At 37.3% G+C, this 21616-nt stretch overlaps 1 protein-coding gene across 5 annotated transcripts in view; it reads right to left on the bottom strand.

The window, feature by feature from the left end:
* The window catches only part of LOC126334930 (insulin receptor substrate 1), a 211636-nt gene that overhangs the window by 122893 nt on the left and 67127 nt on the right, over window positions 1-21616 (bottom strand). For 4 of the 5 annotated variants that reach the window (XM_049997664.1, XM_049997666.1, XM_049997665.1 and 1 more), the window contains 4 exons: window positions 21031-21173; window positions 19129-19280; window positions 12753-12815; window positions 748-876 (listed from right to left, as the gene is read on the bottom strand). In XM_049997664.1, the coding sequence (XP_049853621.1) occupies window positions 748-876; window positions 12753-12815; window positions 19129-19280; window positions 21031-21173 (487 nt within the window). The remainder of the gene's footprint in view (window positions 1-747; window positions 877-12752; window positions 12816-19128; window positions 19281-21030; window positions 21174-21616) is intronic. The other variant, XM_049997667.1, reaches the window with a different exon arrangement.

Raw genomic sequence — 21616 nt, 5'->3', positions numbered from 1 at the left:
GTTGTTCTCAAAAAGTTAGTTCAAAATGACCCTGTCAGTTCCAAATTCCACCAAGAAAAAGGTTCAAGCAGTGATGAAGATGTCAGTTTTTTGTGGCTAGACTACGGCAGCTATTGATGTGTGAGTATCTCACTACATAACTGAGAACAAGTGACTATTTTGGGTTCATTCACACATCTGGGCAAGAGGGTAATGTTGCAACGAACATTGAAATAAATATGATTATTGTACTGTGGGTGAAGTTTCATGTGGAAAGTCGGCTGCAAAGCTTTACACAGTAGCATCTTAGTATAAAATTTTCTTGTTGTTCAGGTCGTAACACATTTGAGTGGAAACTTGAATATTCAAAGATTTGTACCAGCTTCACTGTCAGGAAACAACCCACTGTCAGTTCTGGCAGTAAGTCACAAAATGCTGATGAAGATTTTGCAAATCTTCAAAAACTTACTTCTATTCAAATGTGATGCTGCTACTTGAAAATCAACAAAATTTTATAGACATGAAGACCTGAATGTGATTTTAGAAAAACATTATGATAATCAAAACAGACCAAAGAATGTTAATAACGACAGAAATCTTAACAACTGGCCATTAAATACTCCGATTTCACTGTGGTAGAATGGATGTGGCACATTAAGGAGATGAGCTACTACAATAGTTAGATTGCAGTGAATGTAAAATATATTCTTCCAACTCCGACTGAGGAAAACAGCAAAGTTCTGATTGTAAGGAGAGTGGACAGCATACCTGATACAGAGTGCCTTCGCTGTGAAGGCAAAGCGTTGTTGTTGTTGATGGAACTTCCTGGATGATGTGATGGACAGCCTGACACAGATGACATCCGTTGGTAGTGCGGAGATGGCCCCACATACACCGCTGGAAAAACCAACAGCACGGGACCCACATCACACACCCACACCACACATACCCACACAAATGTTGAGATGGCCAGCTGTCTCTGTTAAACCGGGGAATGAAAAGGACGATCTACCTAATCTCACTGTCTTATACATGAATTTGAAAAATAAATTCTATTTCTGTTAACCATAAACATTGCAAAATGTAAATGTGTCTCACTGGCAGGTAATTTGGCACCACCTAGAATGGTCATAGGTTTGGTGAGAAAATCCTTTTTGAATTACCCACACTGGTTACAAGAACTCTAACTTTTCTCAGATGTTTCAACACTAGACACTAATTTTGTCGTTGTGCATGGTTGGCAAGTTTATTATGAGATCAATTAATTTTGTGTCTCGATGATTATCTTCAAGATAATTCACTGTTATCAGCTGGGAACTGAAGCACTTTTTGGAAACTTGAATTCACATTAGGGAACCACTGTTAACTATCCAGTTTACGTCTCACATACTACAAAAGTTCCTGAAGTTTATCAATATACCTAATGTACCAGAATCTTTCTGGTTGGTATGTTAATTATGGATTAAGCAGCTTACAAACGCACATAGAAAATCATAGGCTCTCAATTCCTGACTCAACTGTTACTTCTATTGACAAGTTCTAATTTCCCTGTATTATCGTTATTCCTACTGCCACTTCAGTGCAGTTTCTTTGTTCATTTCTAATACTTCATATTTTATGTCTGGTATCCAGTTTTTGTTTCTATAACAGTTTTCTGTTACTAATTATGCACGACGTAATCTGTTATGAAGCTTTCAGTCTATATACTAGTGTCTTTCACCCCCCCCCCCCCCCCAATATCAATCCATTTGTGTACTACACATAACTACTATTCCTTCATACTAAAACCAGCTGGGGGACAAGTGAAAAATCTTTTCAAATAACAAATGTACAAAATAACAATTCCCTCTGTCAAGCCCGAGTAACTGCACTTAAATGAAAACTGTTGCGTGGGCTCACAGAAAAGAACATGGAGAACTGTTTTGCTTCAAGAATGAATGAATGAACAAATGCATCCGAGTGTGAACTCAAAAAGTTCACGTGACAATTACTAACTGAACATATCTGGTAAGTATACAAACTGGCAGCATACAACTCTTTTCGTTTCTGTCAGGCCTTGTGCATGAAATTTCCTGGCAGAGTACAAGAACATGCCTATGGAAAATTTCTGACCCACTGCCAATGAATTGATCAAACAAGCAGAATATTGTCACATCATAGGGACACAGCTGAGAATTTTTTTTTTTAAGTGCACATTAGTATACTACAATATTAGTTTTGTACTAATTAGAGATGTCTTCTTTTCTGTTCGGCATAATGTGGTGCAGTTTTTTGGTCATACAAACTGAAAATTTCTGAGACAGCTGTCCAAAATTACAGGACAGTAATGCTGCAGACAGAACACAATGGCAAAGACAGGTTCACAAAAGACAGAGTCTGACACATTAACAACAGACGTAATTTGTACCTGAGGTCATGCTTCCACAGTAACAACACACAAAAATTAGTTCTCAAGCATATACATATTCCAAGAGCAAACAGCTGCATCCCAATGCAACATCAGATACACTAAGATAAATCAGGCAAGGCTAGTTTGAGTTGCAGGATCATACTCACCGTTGTATTAACTAGCTTAATGATAAATCATTACAAAAGACATGCAAATATGACAAATCAATAATAGCGAACAAATTATGAGGTTTTTTCAAGTGCTATGAAGTCTGAATAAAAACAAAAACTGTCTACTAACCCTAGACGATGGTCTAAGATCTCGCAGGACTGTCGCTTGTAACGCTCTGTGCAGTGGTTAAACAGTGACTAAAATAGCTTAGAAAATTTTCTTCTTCTTATGTCTTGGAAAGTGGCCTTAAAAATACTGAGTGAGCTCTTCAAATAAAGGACAGATAAAAGGATCAAAATGAAAGGAATGTTATGGTGGCAAAGCTATTAAAGATAATATTTACTGCTGGGACCTTATGATTCCCTCTTCTCCTGATACACCCATTTTTACCTGGCATCCTGTGAACTGCCCCTTGCTATCTCTGTAAAATGCTATTTCCTACTAACTCTTTTCTTCTGCTCGCCAATGGAGCCTCAAGTTTCTCCAATAGGTACTATATCTATATGACCTGTGAGCATTAAATGGGGGCAGAAAAATGAAAATTACCAGATGAAGTGGCAACAGTATCATTGAATACCACTAATTCACCTAGCAGATCAGCTAGTACCAGTCAGGTCACCACATATCCAATAACATCCTGTTTAAGCTCCTGCCTGCCTGTTTCTACATGAACTAAAGAATAACTTGCAGATAATAGTGTCTAACATTTGTGCATTACTATACAGCAATCACACCAAGTGACTTAAGATGTAAACAATAGTTTAAAACAAAACACCTGTATTAACTTCCAGATTCTGAAGAAGAGGTTTACGTCATTTTAAGCACATGATAATGTAGCATTTACTTTTGGCAAAATTTGCAATTATCTTGGTGAAATTCACAGCTTTTTTTGTTTATACATTATTAGGCATACAAATTTAAAAGGTTGTCATGCTATGTGCCTGAACATAAAGCCTTAGTGCTTCGAAACTAATTATATTTGTGAGCTTTAAACTGGAATGTTTGTTTGCTTTTGTAAAAACTTAAACAGCTTTTTTTAATGCTCTTTGCTTTTCTTCTTTTGGTTCTATTTAAACTTTCAACAAATAATTTTTTTTGGTGAGAAGCAGCACCACTTTCTCACCTCTGGCTTAAAGTGTTTCTCGACACTATTTTTCTCTTCCCATCCAATTCAATAATGACAAATTCTGTAAAATATTGATTTTGAACTTTCATGGGCATTCATAGGCATGCTACCAATTCCTTGTATTAATACAGATACAGCCTACAAGGTACTTATCGTAGAAATGGAATTGCACGTTAGGGAAAGACTTTCGAAATGGTCAAAATAAATTAGCAGGTTTTGTTTTCTGGTCACACTACAGCAGAGTGCAGACACTATAAACTGGAAGTTGGCTCTGAGCATAAACAAATTACAATTCTGACCATCAGAGGGGACAGAAATGCTGCAGGAAAACAAGCGCTGCTTCCCTCTCGCACGGCAGCCAGACCACAACTGTGTTATGTCGATCCCTTCTATTGTTTTAAAGGTTATAATCAAACTCTGTGATGGTTCAGGATTAAGTTCTTCACTCATTTAAAAATAAGAAAACAATGCACAACGCAAATCCTTCAGTAACGGCTACCATGCAATTGTCTGCTGAGGTTGGTAATGTTGTAAATAAGGTAGTTCATGCCCGATCTCTACCAGTATTTGATGGAACAATAGTTCAAAATACCCGCTGTGTAAAACTGTCATTTTAAAGTGTCCACATTATATCAACATTTGAACTTTATGCATGTTATCTTTAGAAACTGCATTTCACTAGCTGATTAGCAATACCAGTAACTAACAACTAAGTACTTTTCAGTATTTATATGCAGAAAATAAAGTTATTTCAAACTGTCTCTGGTGAAACAGTTCATCTACAAACAACTTTTTATGAAATAGCATTTATTAGGTAATTTTATGTTTCTGCATTCTCAGGCAGAATTCACATCTATCCCAAAATGTGAATTTTTCAGGTCCCTAGTCATTCATATCTTAAATATTAGTGCTTATATTGCTTGCTGTCACCTTTAATTAGATTACTTGTCTCTCGTTTCTCTCACTATTTCATATTCACAGTACTACTTTAACACACTTCAGTTTGCTCTGCTCTCCTATAATTGTTAATCTTTGGTTGAATTTTTGTTAATCTAATAATAATAATAATAATAATAACTGCGTACTTTGATTTATCAGCAGTTGAATTTCTATCTTGCGTATAAAGTAGAAAATTGAAGCAAGTACTGAATAATAATTTATTTTTCTAGCAGAGCTATACACTTCCAGGGGTATTTCATCAATATGTTTACATTGCGAGAGATTTATATATTTCATGTTGCCAGTGAGGTCCTATGCTCATGACAAGGGAGGTAAGAAAACAAGTGCATCCATAAATCCTTCCTCCACAGATAAAAACAAATGTCAATTTATTGTATTTCTTAAAGTAAAGGTTTCATTAACACAGCAGTAAAGTTGCATAGACAAATAGCCAAGTGATCAATGATCTGTTCTAGAACAAATTTACTACAGATTTTATGCAAATTGAATCTGAGAGGGATTACCTGTCACTGAATGACAATGACAATATCAATGAAGATGTTGTACTTCCTAGGTGTTCAATAAAAAGAATACAACCATAATTATGTAAAACAGTTCAGACGTAAAAGTGTAATATTCAATGGGTGAGTGCATTAAAAATTTCTCCAGCTTGCCTGTGTACAGGGAAAAGTCGACCTGGAGATGAGGGTTACGATTACACCTACATCTACAACTACATTTATATCCCACAAGCCGCCTTACGGTGTGGGCGGCAGGTACTTTGTCTAACAGTGTCACTCCCCCTTTCAGTCACGAATGGTTCACTGGAAGAACGATTGCTGGTAACTCTCTCTGTGGGCTCACCTCTATCTAATTTTATTTTCATGGTCTTTTCACAAGACATACATAGGAGGACACAATATTTTGGCTGACTTTGCTACAAACATGTACTCTTGGAAATTTAATAATAAACTGCACTCTTGCAGCATCTCCCTGATGTTTCAGCACTTACGGAATGAACCTGTAATAAAATGTGCTGCTGTTATTTGACTCTTTCTTATTTGCTCCATCCATCCTACCTGGTACGGATACCAGACTGGCGAACAATATTCAAATATTGGTCAAATAAATGCTTTGCGTGCTGTTTCCTTGCTCTCCGAGGGACAGTGCCACGCCAAAGTACTTACTGTGCGGATGGAGAGACTTTGAAGCTGAAGGGCTATGATGTTTGTATTGCAGCTACTTGTGGCAGGACAGGCTTCAGTTGACTGACCAGATGAAGAGTGTCCCACGATGCACCATCTCTCCCATAACTGCTCCCACAGTCTTTCCCTAATTATCCAACAAAGGTGTGACATGATCCACAGTGAGGGGTGCTTGGCACATGGGAAGATGTGTCACTGAAAGAGCCTCAAGGATATTTGGCGATCTCCCCAAGTAATTAGACATGCACCACAGGAGGGTCTGTGGTGTTGACTGAATACATCCCCAACTGTCGTGGAAACAAAACAAAAACTGAGGGACTTGAAGAGACCTCAAATGCCCTAGCATTGGGATTCAAGCTGATGGAAGCTGTTTCCACAACTGGATCAGACAAAAGACCAGTCCAAGAAGGGGAAACTGTTACTGAGAAGTTGGACTAGGTCAAAAATCACATCCTAGTCTGAGGACCAAAGGGGGGAAATTACTGAAAGAACAAAAACATAAACATAAACTGCAGGAACTAAAAGGTCTGGAACCTAAGATTTCCAAAAGAGGACTATCTCAGGGTGAAGGGGGTAATCAGACTCCTTCTACCTTAAGACACGCAACAAGAGAACATGGAAGGAGTCTAATACTCCCACTTCTTAGGATACATGGATCCAGAAAACACCGAGGTAGGAAACGGAAAGCAGACCTACACTACTGCAGTCTCAGTTTTCATTATGGCAGCTGTCCAAAGGGGAAGTTCACTGGTCAACATCACTTCACAGCAAACAAAGCTTGTTCAGATGGCTTTCTTTGAGAAGAATGAGGGTGGATTCAAGCCCAGGACCCAAATTCAGGAAGGTCTATCTGGACAAAAGTCTTCTTATCTTGTTTTTGTGGGGACTGAAACAGTGGACTGGCTTAGGGAAATGGTGCTCAAGGTATGTACGTGAGAGGACATGAAGTTGCTAGTCAAGACAGTGGCTGAGGTCTGCAACACCACAAAGGTATCAATTTGGGTACCAAAATGTCTTAAGGATATATCTTCAAACACACCCTAGAGATAAGGGTGCAGAACCAGAAGGTCTCGACATAGAATTAGGGATAATCAACCAAAAGGTTGTACTGCATGGACAAACCTTTGTGGTGGAAGCCAACAAAAACTCCTAGACAGCCATGTGATAACTGGACCTGAAATTGTACTTAAAAAGAGTTCTCACAGATTGCCATCAGATAATCAAAGATACTGGATGTGAGCAATGAGGCAAGTTGGAGGCTGTAGATAAACATGCACTACAGTAAAGCAGCAACTGCTGCCCAGAGTAGTCTTCTGGGAAGACATAAGGTAGAAATGGCCCTGATCCAAAAACCCTATCTATATAAAGGATCCATTTCAGTTAGTCTGTGGAGGAACTAGAGGTAAGTTGATTTAAGTTAAAAATCTAAAGAGTTCCAGAATATGCATTCATGTTAAGAATGGAATCTCATTCATGATGATGGTGGAAAGGGACAGTTTGAGGTCGAAATGGCTGTTAAACAGGCCAACACCATTAGGAATCCCCCCCTCCTGGCATTAGTAAAATAATGCTATTTCCTTTGTTAATGGACAACAGTTTCTGAGGATTCTTCCAATGAATCTCAGTCTGGTATCTGCCTTACCCACACTTTAATTTTATGTGTTGTTCCACATAAAATCACTCTGTACTTATACTCCCAATATTTTACGAGTATGATTACCTTTAGTGATTGTTCTGCAATTGTATAATCACACAATAAGGGTCATTCTATATATTTTCAGTAAGTTACATTTGTTTACATTATTCCCTGCAGCAACTGTCGATCATCTGCAGGTTTTCCTGCATTTCACTACTCTTTAATTCATGCTAGTGAGTTACAGGCATATTCATACTACTTAACTGTTGCTTATCACTGAAAATCAATACGGGATGAGTGAAATGTGCTTTAACACACAGCATTTGTTTCAAGTAGTGGTTTAAAAACTCCCCTTAGCCCAGTTCTGTGTGTATTTCTGTGAGTTCTAAGACTCTCATAAACACAAAGTGAAAACTACCACACAAGATGAACCAATGCAAAAACTCATTTAAGGTTATGTAGTTGTCAAAGTATTTGTTATTTCTTTTATTACTGCAATGCTGGAAAATCCTAGATGAGGTATAAACAATGGATGAATTAAGATAACCATTCACTTTATAGTGGAGGCACTGAGTATTACATAGGACCATAATCGAGAACTAAAACATGGTAGCTAGCAAGGTTACAATATGAACACCTGCAGACATTCCAAGCCATGCAAACAGTCATTGAAGAACTTCTGAGTGTAGGTTTCAATATGTTAACAGATTTCTAGCAAGGAACACTAACTACAGAGCACTTGAGAAAACAGATTTAAGCCATGAGCTTGCAGCCCAGCTTAGAAACTCATAAGATGGTTTTCTTTAGAAATACCGCAGGACAGGACATTTCTGTTTGTAAATGGGACCGAGATATCCCAGTGAGGAAAACAGAAAGGCTGTGTTACTGTGCCGGACATGATGTGGTATGAACCAAGCTCAGCCAGCTGTGGGCCTGTCTGGAGACGCAAGTGTCTCTTATAACCAGAGGCTCTGGTAGAATTTCCCCAAAAGCATTTAATAGACACACCATTACAAACAAAACTAGATCATCTTACTTCTAAATTCTCACGTCCTTACTTAATACTGAAAACGTGCAGCTTACTTGTGCCTTAGGGTAACATAATATTTTATGAGAAGCAATTCATGTAGACTTAGAGAGTTTGATATCTTTTTCATCCATATTTGAGTGGGATTTTTTTGTGAAACTCTTTTTATAAATGAGGACTGATTGGTTGAAAAGGTGTATTACTAAACTGTAATGTAATGCATAGAACAGTGACAACTACCAATGGAAAGCAAGCTAACAGAAGAAAAGGGGAAGGCATAGTATGGTGGACTTGTTTTTTACACTCCAAAGACTAAGGAGCTCTATTCTTGAAAGAGTAAGGAACTCCACCTTCATGACATGAACGGCAGGTGGCTGCATAATGCAAGTGTTGTCGAGATAACTGCTGCTTAAACAGAGCTTTGTTTTAATGACAAAACTCATTTAAGTATGCTGCGGTTACCAAGCCTACAAAGAATTATTAAACTTTCCATTTTTGCAAAATAGGAACTTTTTGTGTCATGCAAAATTGTGAAATTGGTCTCCAACAACTAATGGACCAAAATTACTTCAAATAAGTCCTATCAAATATTTATGTTCCCTTCACAAGACACATTTAAATAAAACAGAATGGTAACTAGCGAGTTCATGTGTCTGTGTGCTTTGGAGAAGAATGCCAGTTCAAAAATAGAGCTACCATTTCTTCTTAATTTGTCTATCTTAACACTCTATGCCTCTACTGCACTGTGACTAATTATCTTTACTCATTCCATAGTGATTTCTTTCATATTCATTAAGTCAGCCAAAGAACGAAGTTACTATCTAGGCACGCAAAAATAAGAATATACCAGACCATCATCAAGCCAATAGTGTGCTATGCAAGTGAGACATGGACCCTGACAAAGAAAACAGAGGAAAAAACTCATCACTTTTGAAAATAAAGTACTGAGAAAAATATATGAACCAGTGAAAGAAAATGAACACTGGATAATAAGGAAAAACAGAGAACTCCGACAATTATACACACTGCCTGATGCCATAGGGAGTGTGAAAATTAAGAGACTAAGATGGTATGGACATGTGAGCAGGAGAGGGGAGAACATGATAATAAAGGCCGTAATGGATGGAGAGTCTGAAGGACAGAGACCGCTGGGATGGTCGAGAATGAGATGGAAGGATAATACCGTGGGAGATATGCAGATATTGGGTCTGAGAGATGAAGATGCAGATGACAGGAAAATGTGGAAGGCTGGACTGAGTGAGGCCAAGGACCAACTGTGGTTTGTGATGCCAGTTTAAGTAAGTAAGTCAGCCAAAGTCAAAATAAGTGTCACATTATCAAAATCTGTAGCAATACATGAAACTTGACAATGAACAACTGACAAAAGCCACAAAGCTTCACCTCTACTTTGAAGTCATGCCGGTTAAGTGACGGAAGTTTTCCTGTGTAAGTCTTAAATTCCACTGTAGACCTTTTGTGTAATGCTTTCGCAATGACAAATAATATACCTAGAGAATGTCAAACACCAAGTAAGCTACCAAACCAAGACTTGTGACGAACAAATACCTTGACTGATGTAATTAAATTTGGACTCATGGTTATTAATAAAAATATCATCATGGCATATTCTGCTGCATTAATGTAATTAGCATTGCATGGTTGTATGTTGAGAATTGTGCTAAAATTAAACAATATGTCCCTTGTATGTCAATTGCTATTGCATAATTGTCAATGTATTTCCAATTTCCTTACCCTATGAAATTTTCTTATTTACTACCACTGCATATTAAGAAGACATAACATATCCATTTACAAAGTGTTATCAGTGGAATGATCTGCATCAACTACAAGCAAATACTACAGATGGTGATAGACAGAATAAATCAACAAGATGTTGCCTTTAGTATGTGGTAACGGTGGTGGTAACTATGACGATGGCCACTGTTCACTCAGGCTCAAAGCTCAGATATAAAAAAAATAATAATAATAATAATTCTGTGTTTGCCAAACATGGAATGGCACAGCTCACTGCATAAAACAGCATTCAGTGGCTAACAAAAGCATACAGCCTATAATGCTATCAATGAACTGCAATAACTTCTCATCCGCATACAATAAGATTACTTACCATTTCTAGGCCACTTGACATGTCAACCACATCTATCCTTTTATAAGGCAAAAATACTTACTGTTCCGCACGAAGTTCTTAGAAGCAGATAAAATATATTATAAAGCCTCTTATATTTGGTATAAAGGAATGCAGCACAAAATTATCAGTAATAACTGTACTTCCTTACTAGAAACTACATATTTTTGGACAACAGTACAAGGTGCAACACAGAAATTAGAGATAACTGCTCTACCCTTCAACATTTGGTAAGCAACATCTGAAAAATGAATCCTCACGAAAGATTTTAACTGTGAACTGCGCTAGGCAACAGAAGCTTTTATGCTTATTATTGGTGGTAGTATGGAGCCACGTTACCAAATTACGTCATACAGTCTGAATCAAATCTGCCATCCACAACTCCAAATTTCACAGATATTCTAAAGGTCACACAACTGCAGCCACGGGTTATTTCCTAAATTAATGACACACTGTAACATCAGTGAAATTGCTAACTAAATCTTTGTAACCATGGAGCTGTAAGAGACAAACAGTGACAGAATGATATTTTGAGTACACCTATTATAAATATTCCTACAGCTCAAAGCACTGCAAAGCCGATCCAATAGGTTATTTTAATCTTTCACTGGCATTGATTTCAGAAAACATTGTACTCCTGCAATGCAAAGATTTTATCTAAATGTTTTGGAGAAAATTCGAGACAAAATACCAAATCTTTTGCAACTGACACAATACAAAGAAGCAGAGTATTAATGCAGTTAACTTTTCTTGAGCAATCGATCATGTAAAATATCACTGTAACACAGCATTTAACATCTGCACTACATCATTAATTTTACTAGGCTGAAAGTTCAGGACAGAAATAAACTGAAATGATCGAAAGAAATGATGGTAAGAAAACGAAATTAACCAGTGTTTAAATACAGCACATTTGTACTATAAATACATACAGACAAAGCAGTTTGAGGGATCTGAAAAGCAGGAACACATTTTCGGAATTTCATTTATAAACATGCATAATTGTAAGAACAACAGTCACCTGTCTTTTGGGAGACCTAATGAAATACTCAGCAGAAGACAAGTTCAATAGTTTCTGTATCAAGCAGCTGTTTATCGCTTCTGAATGATACAGCATTACGGTGAACAAGCATTTTCAATGATGCAACACAACTACCTAAGAATCAGCTGTGTACTGTGACCAGTACTGTAAGGATATGGAAGGAATTAAAACTTTAACTAAGGGAAACATATAAGGCATAATATTAACACAGAAAGGATCAAAAACATGATGATGAATTGAACCAAAGTTAGATATCTCTGACAAAATCGCATCAGACTATTTATCCTACTCCTCCACAGACCCTGCTTCATATTTTATTTCCTTTTCCTTTCGTTTTCAGAGTCACATTTTACAATGAAATGATTTGAAAGAACAGACATTTAAATCTTACCTTTTCACCATTCATTAATACAAAAATTTTTGCCTTGAAGGTATGAATGAAGGCATTAGCTCTGTTTCACTTGTTATTCAAAACATGTAACTTAATCTTTAATGTGAATAATAATCTATACAATAGTGCCCTCAGTTTATATTAACTTTAAAGAACTGAATGTAAGCATGCAGACAAGAGAAATAAGTGAACTAGACACAAACAAAAAGTGCTGATAAGGTAGTGAGAAACTATAAATCAATCTGAGGAAATATAAAAAGGAAGGAAGAGCTGGAATACACAACAAGAAATATTCAGAATGGGAACAGAAGAAAAACAGAAAATAAAATGCATAAAGAATTGAAACAAACTTACGAAGAACAGTCAAAGAAAAGTAATAAGGAATGGCTAATAAAGGCTTGGTGAGATAATTTCTATATCACTAGAAACAAGCAATCAGAATTCAGATACCTTCAATTTCTAAAATATTTTTGTGTAATGGAATGTAACTTAGACTGGCAATATTGTAATAAAATGTCAGAAGAACCAAATAGATCAGTTCAGTTTCCACTTTTCATGTTTTTAATAAGAAAACTGTTTATTTGAAAAGAGGCCAACTGGGAAAAAAACATATAATTCACTATAAAGAAGTTTGTTTGCCACAACTTACAAGAGAATGTTATCTGTCACCTTCTGAAACATTTATAATTCCTGTCACTTACCTTGGTTGTGCACAGCTTCTGTACTGCCACTAGGTGGATGGTGCTCATTGTAAATGGATGATCCTGAAAACAAAGAGGATCACATTCTAAACACAGAGAACACATGTAATGTCCTTCCTCAACATTGGCCTGGCACACATTTTTCTCTTTAAAATAAGATTAAAGTCACAACAGATGAATGTGTATATATTTATTACAATACTCAATAAACTACAGAAAAAAATTATGTCAAGGTAAGTAAAACAGGATTAAGAAATTTAAATTTAGTGTCTCCTGTACTAACTAGAGTCGGGAATGTGAAAGAAGCCTGAAATTTGAAATGCAACACCACAAATGACCCAAATGAATCGTGACTTGGAAGATATAAAGAAGAGTGAAAGATCAATAACTGGACAATGGAAATTCCACGATGTAACAACATGGAAAGGACAAATTGCTACACACCACATAGAAGAGATGTTGAGTTGCAGACAAGCACAGTGAAAAGAATACCAAAAATATTTAAGCTTTTATACAAAGTCCTTCAGAAATAGAACTCCAACACATTCACACAACATCATACATAAATACAGCTACAGTTGGACCTTAGTTTCCAGTGACCGAAGCCATGTGTGAGTTGTTGTGTGAATGTGTTCACGTTCTACGTCCATGGAATAACTTTGTCCAGAAGCTTAAATACTTCTAATATTCTTGTGTGGTGAGTACCAACCTATCCTATCTATGTTGTTATTATTACATCAATAACTTTTAAACACAATGAATTTTCACTGTGCAGCAGAGAGTGTGCTGATATGAAACTTCCTGGCAGATTAAAACTATGTGCCGTACTAGGACTCGAATCTGGGACCTACGCCTTTGTCATCAAGTGCTCTACCAGCTAAGCACGACTCACAGCCCACCCGCACAGCTTTACTTCTGTCAGTACCCATTTCCTACCCTCCCAGTTTTACAGACGTTCTGGACTAGCACTGCTGGAAGGTAGCATACTATGGAGACACGGCTTAGCCAAAGCCTGGGGTATTGTTTCCAAAACCCTTTGCCTTATGCAAGTTGTTTCCAAAATCATTTGCCTTATGCAAGAGAACTTTAGTGATTTTGGAAAGGTAGGAGATGACAAGCTGGAGGACGTAAAGCTATGAGGACAGGTCGTGAGTCATGCTAGGATAGCTCAGTCAGTAAAGCATTTGATTGCAAAAGGCAAAGGGGCACACAGTTTTAATCTGCCAGGAAGGTACAATAACTGGTTAAGACTGCAGAGGGATGGTTTATGTAATGGCTCAGCAACACCTTCTGATGTGGCTGGAAAAGTCAGTGCTATGCTAAGCTCAACCTGTGAAAAGCAGTCAGGAAAACTGAATTTTGAAAGCAAGCGTAAGTGTGCCTCACTGGCACCAAAGGGTGCCATATCAGCAAGTGAATACGAACGATCAATGTACGAAAAATAGGTTTCTCATACTACAACATTTTAATTATACATTGCTACAACAACAGTACTTGTATATGGAAATGGACAGAAGAACGTCAGCTAAGCACACTGGACGATGCAATACAATGGATGTACTGGAAGACCACACTTGTTCATGCCAGAGCTTGAAGTGACCCTACACCCCTGGCAGAAACGCCCAACCAGTCATCCCCCTCCCACACCACCACCTTTCAACAGTTTTTTCTCCACATAAATCATTAACAATACATAAATTATTAATTAGAAATAAAAGAAAAAAGAGTTGACAAAATGTCCCTTCACAACACATTGTGTTTTTATTACAACTTTATGTTAAATTTCCTTGTTTCAGGCAAAGTAGACTCATTGATCATATTGCTAAAGTCATGTTTAGCAGCTGTGTTGTATTCTGTTGATAAATATACAGCTTAAATTGACAGTCTGCTTGTATCCATATTTTGACCGTAAGTAATTTTTTTATCAACTTTAGTTTGCTTTAAATGTGTTCAAAAAATGCTACAGCCACTGGTGTTTTAATAAATATTCTCAAAGCTATTTTGATGCTCAGATAAGTGTCTCTTACTCTGTACTTTAAAAAAACTTTCAAAATATGCTTTCCATCCACTCTTTCACTTGGAACTTGAAAGCAGCTATTTCAGCTCCTATGCAACAATATCTGTGGTGTATCTTACACCAAAATCACCTGCATACTTTACAAAATAAGATACAAAGCTTTTATTTATGAAGTTTCCTGATAGAAAATAAAGTCAATGATATGGTATGACATATGTGAGATCTGAAATTTCCTGGCAGATTAAAAGTGTGTGCCGGACCAAGACTCTGAACTTGGGACCTTTGCCTTTCGCGAGCAAGTGCTCTACCGACTGAGCTACCCAAGCACGACTCATGTCCTGTCCTGACAGCTTTACTTCTGCCAGTACCTTGTCTCCTACAGTACCTTCCAAACTTTACAGAAGCTCTCCTGCGAACTAGCACTCCTGAAAGAAAGGATATTTCGGAGACATGGCTTAGCCACAGCCTGGGGGATGTTTCCATTCTGGAACACAGTTTTAATCTGCCAGGAAGTTTCATCTGCATATACTATTCATGCGCCTGCCTGTGAGGCACAGTTACTGTCCAACTGAGTAAACAGAATGAAATTCAGAAAGACTATAGGCCGTGGTATCTACACATGCCCAGTTTACTACCCTTGCCAGCTGCACAGTGAAATTGGGATGTGTCGACATTCATTGATCCATTGGCCGCCAAAGTTTACAATTTTCCACGAAGGAAAATATGGTCCAAAAATGCTGTAGTTATTTACTGTCTGTCCTATTCACTAATTTCGACTTTTAGTCGAGTGAAAATCTCATTCCAGAAATATGTGAGATCTATTATCCACTTCATTTCTTATTCTATCAAATACTTTGAAGCAGTCTAGCTCAATTACTTTCTCAATGCAGAAGTGAAGTGAGCATTCAATCATCTCTCTAGCTAACCTCTTTGCATTTCTTAACCATTTAATGGCAAAACTACTTTGGGCAGATAAAGAATCACAAAAATCTTTGATTTCCACCAAAACAGATAGAGTGACACTTCCAGTCACTAGCAAGACCTGGTAAAGTGGATGAGTAACAACACTAGAGTAAAGGGGATAGAGGAGAGAATGGGAATATTCATTTTAGAACAGGCTCGATAACCAAGGCGGCGAGTGGCTTAATATCTGTAACACAGTACGTCAGCAGATCAAAGTGCTGTTACTACAGTCTGTTCATTGTAAGATAAACATGGTTATCAACAATGCACTAAGTATTCCTCAAATCTATTGCTACATTATTGGATTGTCCCCACACACAAATGTGTCTGATTATGAAGGTTTATGGTACAGCATCGCTGCTAGCATGTCGCTAATGTAGCTCAGCAGTGATGAATCAAGACCCTCACGTCCATATGGACACAACTGGCAGGCATAGTGAAAGTGATGGTCCAGTGAGATTTGATACACAAACTACATGGGCTAAATGTTTAGCACAGCGATTAAAAGAAAACTTAAAGAAATCCAGTGCTTCAGCACAGAGTTATATTCATAAGATAACAACAGCAATGTATCTAACACCTCAGTAAGGGCAACTTGCAGCACTGGAGCAATGCAATAGATGACCAACGGCAAGAGAATAGCTGTCAACAGGTACAACATATACAACTCCCTTAATACTATTAATCTGCCATAGAGTTTATTTGTTTACACAGCAAATTGTATCAATCAAAACTTAGGAGCAGCACAGGTACGGACTGTAAGAACAAGTAAATTATATTTACCCTTGACCTCTTGTTTGCTTGTTTCTTCCATCATTGTGTCTCACCAAGTCCTTGCACGCCTTTGGTCAAACAACATATCTGTTTCAGTAGCTGCTCACTGACCTTTGAAATCCTACATCATCACACAGAAGTAGCAACAAGAACTCCACTGTCGAATATGAGGGAGCACTGTAGCTGGCAGCTGTGTGAACTACGTGCTCCAGGAACACAATGAGTAAGGGAAATAGTGTAGCTCCCCCAGTTAATCCTCAAATCCTCTTACATTCTTTACTGTTGCCATTTCTTGTGTCCTCTTTGTGCCTGTGTCCTTGGTGTGTGCCTATCTCACCAGCCCATTCTACAGCACTGATCTGCAAGGCCGTAATGGACCACGCAGATTCATTTGCAGTACAGATTCGACACTGGACCGCAGCAATGGGTACAGATCTATTTCGATTCCAACATTTCAGAGCAAATATACTGAATTAAAATTTGACCTTACTTCTCTTGAAGGTGGTCCATGTTAACAGCAACCCAAAACTGCAACCACAGATGAAATAACTGAAATGGTGCACAAAATAGAAAGAATACGGTACATTCACAGTTAACACTGCGAAAACTCTATAAAAAGATAACACATCGTATGCTGAATGATGATGGAAAGTAAAATTTTCAGCTATGTTTGGATTGTATTAAAAAAAGAATATAGTTGATTTTATACTCCAACTTGCTGTCATGGACTCGAGTCCACACAGTAAAAAAAACGCCGTGGAACCAATTTAGTTTTTTCTGTGGCATGAAGTAGATTTTCCTGATTGATTACTTTGCAAAGAGTACAACAATAATTAGGAAATATCATACGAGTCTCACGAACTAGATGGAAGCAAAAAATATGAGACAGAACACCTTGATTGCAAAAAGAGAACGAAGAAAAGTCATGTACATGCAATTGCAGACAAATATGCTGCAGCAATGGCAAACACCCTAGAACTTAAGTACAAATTGTTGGAACATCCTCTCTGTTCACCATATCTAGCAAGCTACGAGTTCCATAAGTCACAGACTTTGAAAAAAATCCTAGCTGAAAAATGTTTTCAGTCCAATAAATACATTCTCACAAACATAGATTAGAATTTTAAAAACCACCGAGAACCATACTTACGAATGGAAAGTACTTGCTTGAAAAATGTTAGGGGAAGTGGTCTGATCTCAGTAAACAATAAGCAAATTTCTTGCTTAAAAACTAAAAACTTTACACTTTACCCGCATTAGTTAGCAATTAAATGAGTATTTTTTTCAACTGTAATCTCTCCTTAGCACTTTAACAGGATCTGAAAATACCGTGGTCAGAAAGAAGTGCTTTCTGGTAGTAACTGAAATCTAATCCAGTTTATGAGTCACATACTTTCCATTGAGTTCACACTTTTTAAAGTCTGAAAATACTGCCCCCACTCTCTCTCTCTCTACACACACACACACACACACACACACACACACACACACAGAGGGAACGTCTTAAAAATTGAAAAAACCTGCAAATGTACAGGAGACTAGGCAGATGCTTAACCTGCATGTAAACACAGCGAACACAAACTTACGAAAAACAGGAGTATATCATACTGGAATTATATTATGTAAACAAATGCCTTCTTAGTTAAAATGCAAACTGACATTAAACACATTTTAAAGTAAAGTTAAAACAGTTCCTACTTAACCACTACTTCTACTCTCTCTCTCTGTATTTTTAAATCATCATAGTAAGTAAAATCTCATTTATCAGATATTGTTAATTGTGTATTATATCACTTTGTACTATAATTTACTTTGACTGTGTTGCTCAGGTACTCTCGCTTAAAAACTGCTACTATCATATGTACAAGAAATGTAGTGTCAATTTATTGCGCACTCTTAATTTGTTGAACATGTAGTCACAACTGCTACTGAAATCATTAATTATGTTTACCCCATGTACTACATCACATGTACTAAAAAAGATTTCCTGGACCAAATAAATAACACAGGTGAAAGTAGTTGACCTGATGTTGAGAAACTGTTAATGCTCTTTCATAGATGGAAGCGGTGCTGCACACCATTATTACATACAAAAATGGTTAAGGGACAAAGAAATGAATTTAGTGGATACATGTACTTACTGATGGGTTTCTGACTTAAATGATCAAAACACTATCTATATAATTTGACAGAACAAAGTCCAGAGAGTGCAAGGGACTGCACCTACACAAATCAAAGACCGTGCAGTAATAAGTGGAATGTGTGTTCCTGAGAATACCTTCATTCCACATCCCTGAACATTCACCTTCCTGATCAGCAGACCAACAATGAATAATGAGAGAATTTAAAACTTCCACCTATTACCATCCACTGCCCAATTTCCGTTCCTACCTGCTACTTATGAAATTCCCAACCCCATCATTTTTCACATTCTTCCTTTGCATAAGAAATAGATCTAGTTTAAATCATGCTCTACTTGTACTTTCAGGAGTTGCTGTTTGCTAAGCTAGAATGATTTTCTGGTAAGCAAAGACTTTTCACATCACATAGCACCAATAAAACTTTAGTGTATAAGAGGGAGTACACTGACAATACAATGATAACTATTCTCCATCTAGTTACCTGCAGAGTAGTGTGGTGGCTTTCCTGATACAGTGTGACCCTGCCTGCGGCATGGCCGTGCGGCGTCACTCCCTGGTGACGAGCGTGTGCGAGGACGTGAATTACCACTGACACTTATACTGCCTGAGTCCTCGCGACTGCTACTCATCGCACTGATACAAAAGAAAAGAAGCAATCACTGACCAGCTATGTACCAGATTGACATTTTTTATAGAGCTCATTCACCCTTCTGCCTTATTATCATGCCTGCCTGAACAAAAGTCCTTTAAATACAACATTACATTAAGTGCCTTGTTCCTTCACCTTATTTGGCACTGTCACATTCAGGATGGTGCTTTTAGAAATGAAAATACCTATCCCTTTTCAACAAGTGTAAATATACGAATACAAACCTGGGCTGGTACCATATGTGATTTAGTTCTTTTTAAGTCTCTTCCATTTGGTAAAACCTTCAATTTTATTTCTGACTGGTAAAAATGAGAAAACACAAACTTCTCTATTTGATCAAGATTTGCTAATGTATTCCAGGAGTTTACACAACTCCTACAGAGAACCAGCCACAATTTTAATGAAATAACAGTTCTGGTCAACTTCTTGGCTTTTAATTCCACAGCTAGTAAGAGCCTGCAAAAGCTTTAAACCATAGCTTCACCAGTGTTGTGGCTTTTAATTCCACAGCTAGTATGAGCCTGTAAAAGCTTTAAACCACAGCTTCACCTGGGTTGTAAGAGTTTGTCAAAAATTAAAATTTATTTGATCACCACAACTGGGCAAATTCATATTTATGTCAGCTATGACAATCATAGGAAAGAGGAACCCAAGTCACAAGCTTGGACTGATGCTGGTAAATGTCACAGCTGCCATATTTTTGTGAATTAAGCCACAGCACATGACACCAACACGTATCAGAACACACTCTTGTGTGTGGATCTACAGAGGAGCACAAGTCTGGTGTTCAGGGAATCTGCGTCACCATGTTTGCCAGATATTGACACTCATACTTTTATTACTTCAAGTATCTGAAATGGTCATTTTAGAACTAAATGCCATCCCACAAGCATGCGTTAGCTTCTTCGACTATGGAGGTGGGTAAGTAGTTGTGAAACATTTATTTCTGATTCAAACTGTCAGCTGTGTGTCAATAATAATGTTTCATCCAACTCCTTGTTTGGAAAGATAAAAATACATTCAGAAGTTGAATATAATAACAAACACTTTTATGAATACTAGAGGGATAACTTAATACTTCACAATTTTCCAAGATGCCCAACATGTCATAAAAATGTCTGTTACTGGCCAGAGGAGATTGAAAAACTTAAAAACATCTGGATGTTACAGTTAAAAAGTACACTTTAAAATTAAGGGAGGAGAAGGAAGATTAAGCGTTTAATGTCCCATTAACAGAAATGGAACGTAAGCTTGGGTTACGAAAGGATGGAGAAGGAAATTGGCCATGCCATTTTCAAAGTAACCATCCCGGCATTTGCATGGAGCAATTTCGGTAAATCATAGAAAACCTAAATCTTGATGGCCAGACAGAATCCTTGTTCTCCCAAATGCAAACCAGCAGGCTAACCAGTACGCCACCTCATCTGGTTGTTTTCAAATGCGAGGCAGTTAAATAGTCAAAGCATATAAGTTATCATTTAATAAAATTCCTCATCTTCTTATCACTAAGTTTCATTCTGTATAGATGTTCGATTGTTCTAGCTCTAAAATGTAATATTCAATCGTATATCGTCATGGCCTATTTAAATGCTACTATAAGAAGGCAATGAATAATGACAAAAGCAAATTTACTATAAAACACTATCAGAAACACAATAACATACAGAGATAAAATAATATAAGTTAAAGGAGACATGCAATATCACTGGTGGCCAAGCAGAACAGAATACATACTGGAGGATTGCATCATGCATATTCTGGGCAATGTTGGTATCTTCAGTCTGCATCCACAGGTCACCAGCTCCTGTGCATGAAGAACGGCCAACTTCCATATAGAAAAAGCAGTCCGAGTACCCGCATCGCCGAATACCATTCAACTATAAAGCCAAATCAGTGTGACATTTAGATAGCACTAATTTGTAAAAACACTTTTCTGGATAAGTTTCTCAGAAGATAAATAACGTAATATTTTAAACTCAGTTATTAATTCAAACAGCACACTGCTGCTTAGAAAAAGTTCAACTCTTAAGAAATACAAACATAATGTCATGAACATGACAGAACTGCATTTTATAATACACATATTGCCTCAACGCAAAAAAACATTAGACCGTGACTACTTTTCAACCTTGAAATGAGTCATTATGCTATGAAAAACTTCAGATAAATCGATCAGTTCAATGAAAGTAGAAAACCTGTTAAAAACACATTTGGAAAGCAAAGTTTCTGTGCAGACCAGAAAAAGATGTACATAAACGTTTTGAGCAATGAATGGAATAAATGCAGATGAATTCTGACTCAAATCTGTCTACTTCGAAGA

Source organism: Schistocerca gregaria, chromosome 2 (assembly GCF_023897955.1).
Source record: "Schistocerca gregaria isolate iqSchGreg1 chromosome 2, iqSchGreg1.2, whole genome shotgun sequence".
NCBI lineage: Eukaryota > Metazoa > Arthropoda > Insecta > Orthoptera > Acrididae > Schistocerca > Schistocerca gregaria.
Note: the sequence above shows the minus strand (reverse complement) of the source record. Positions and strands in the feature narration are given on the sequence as shown.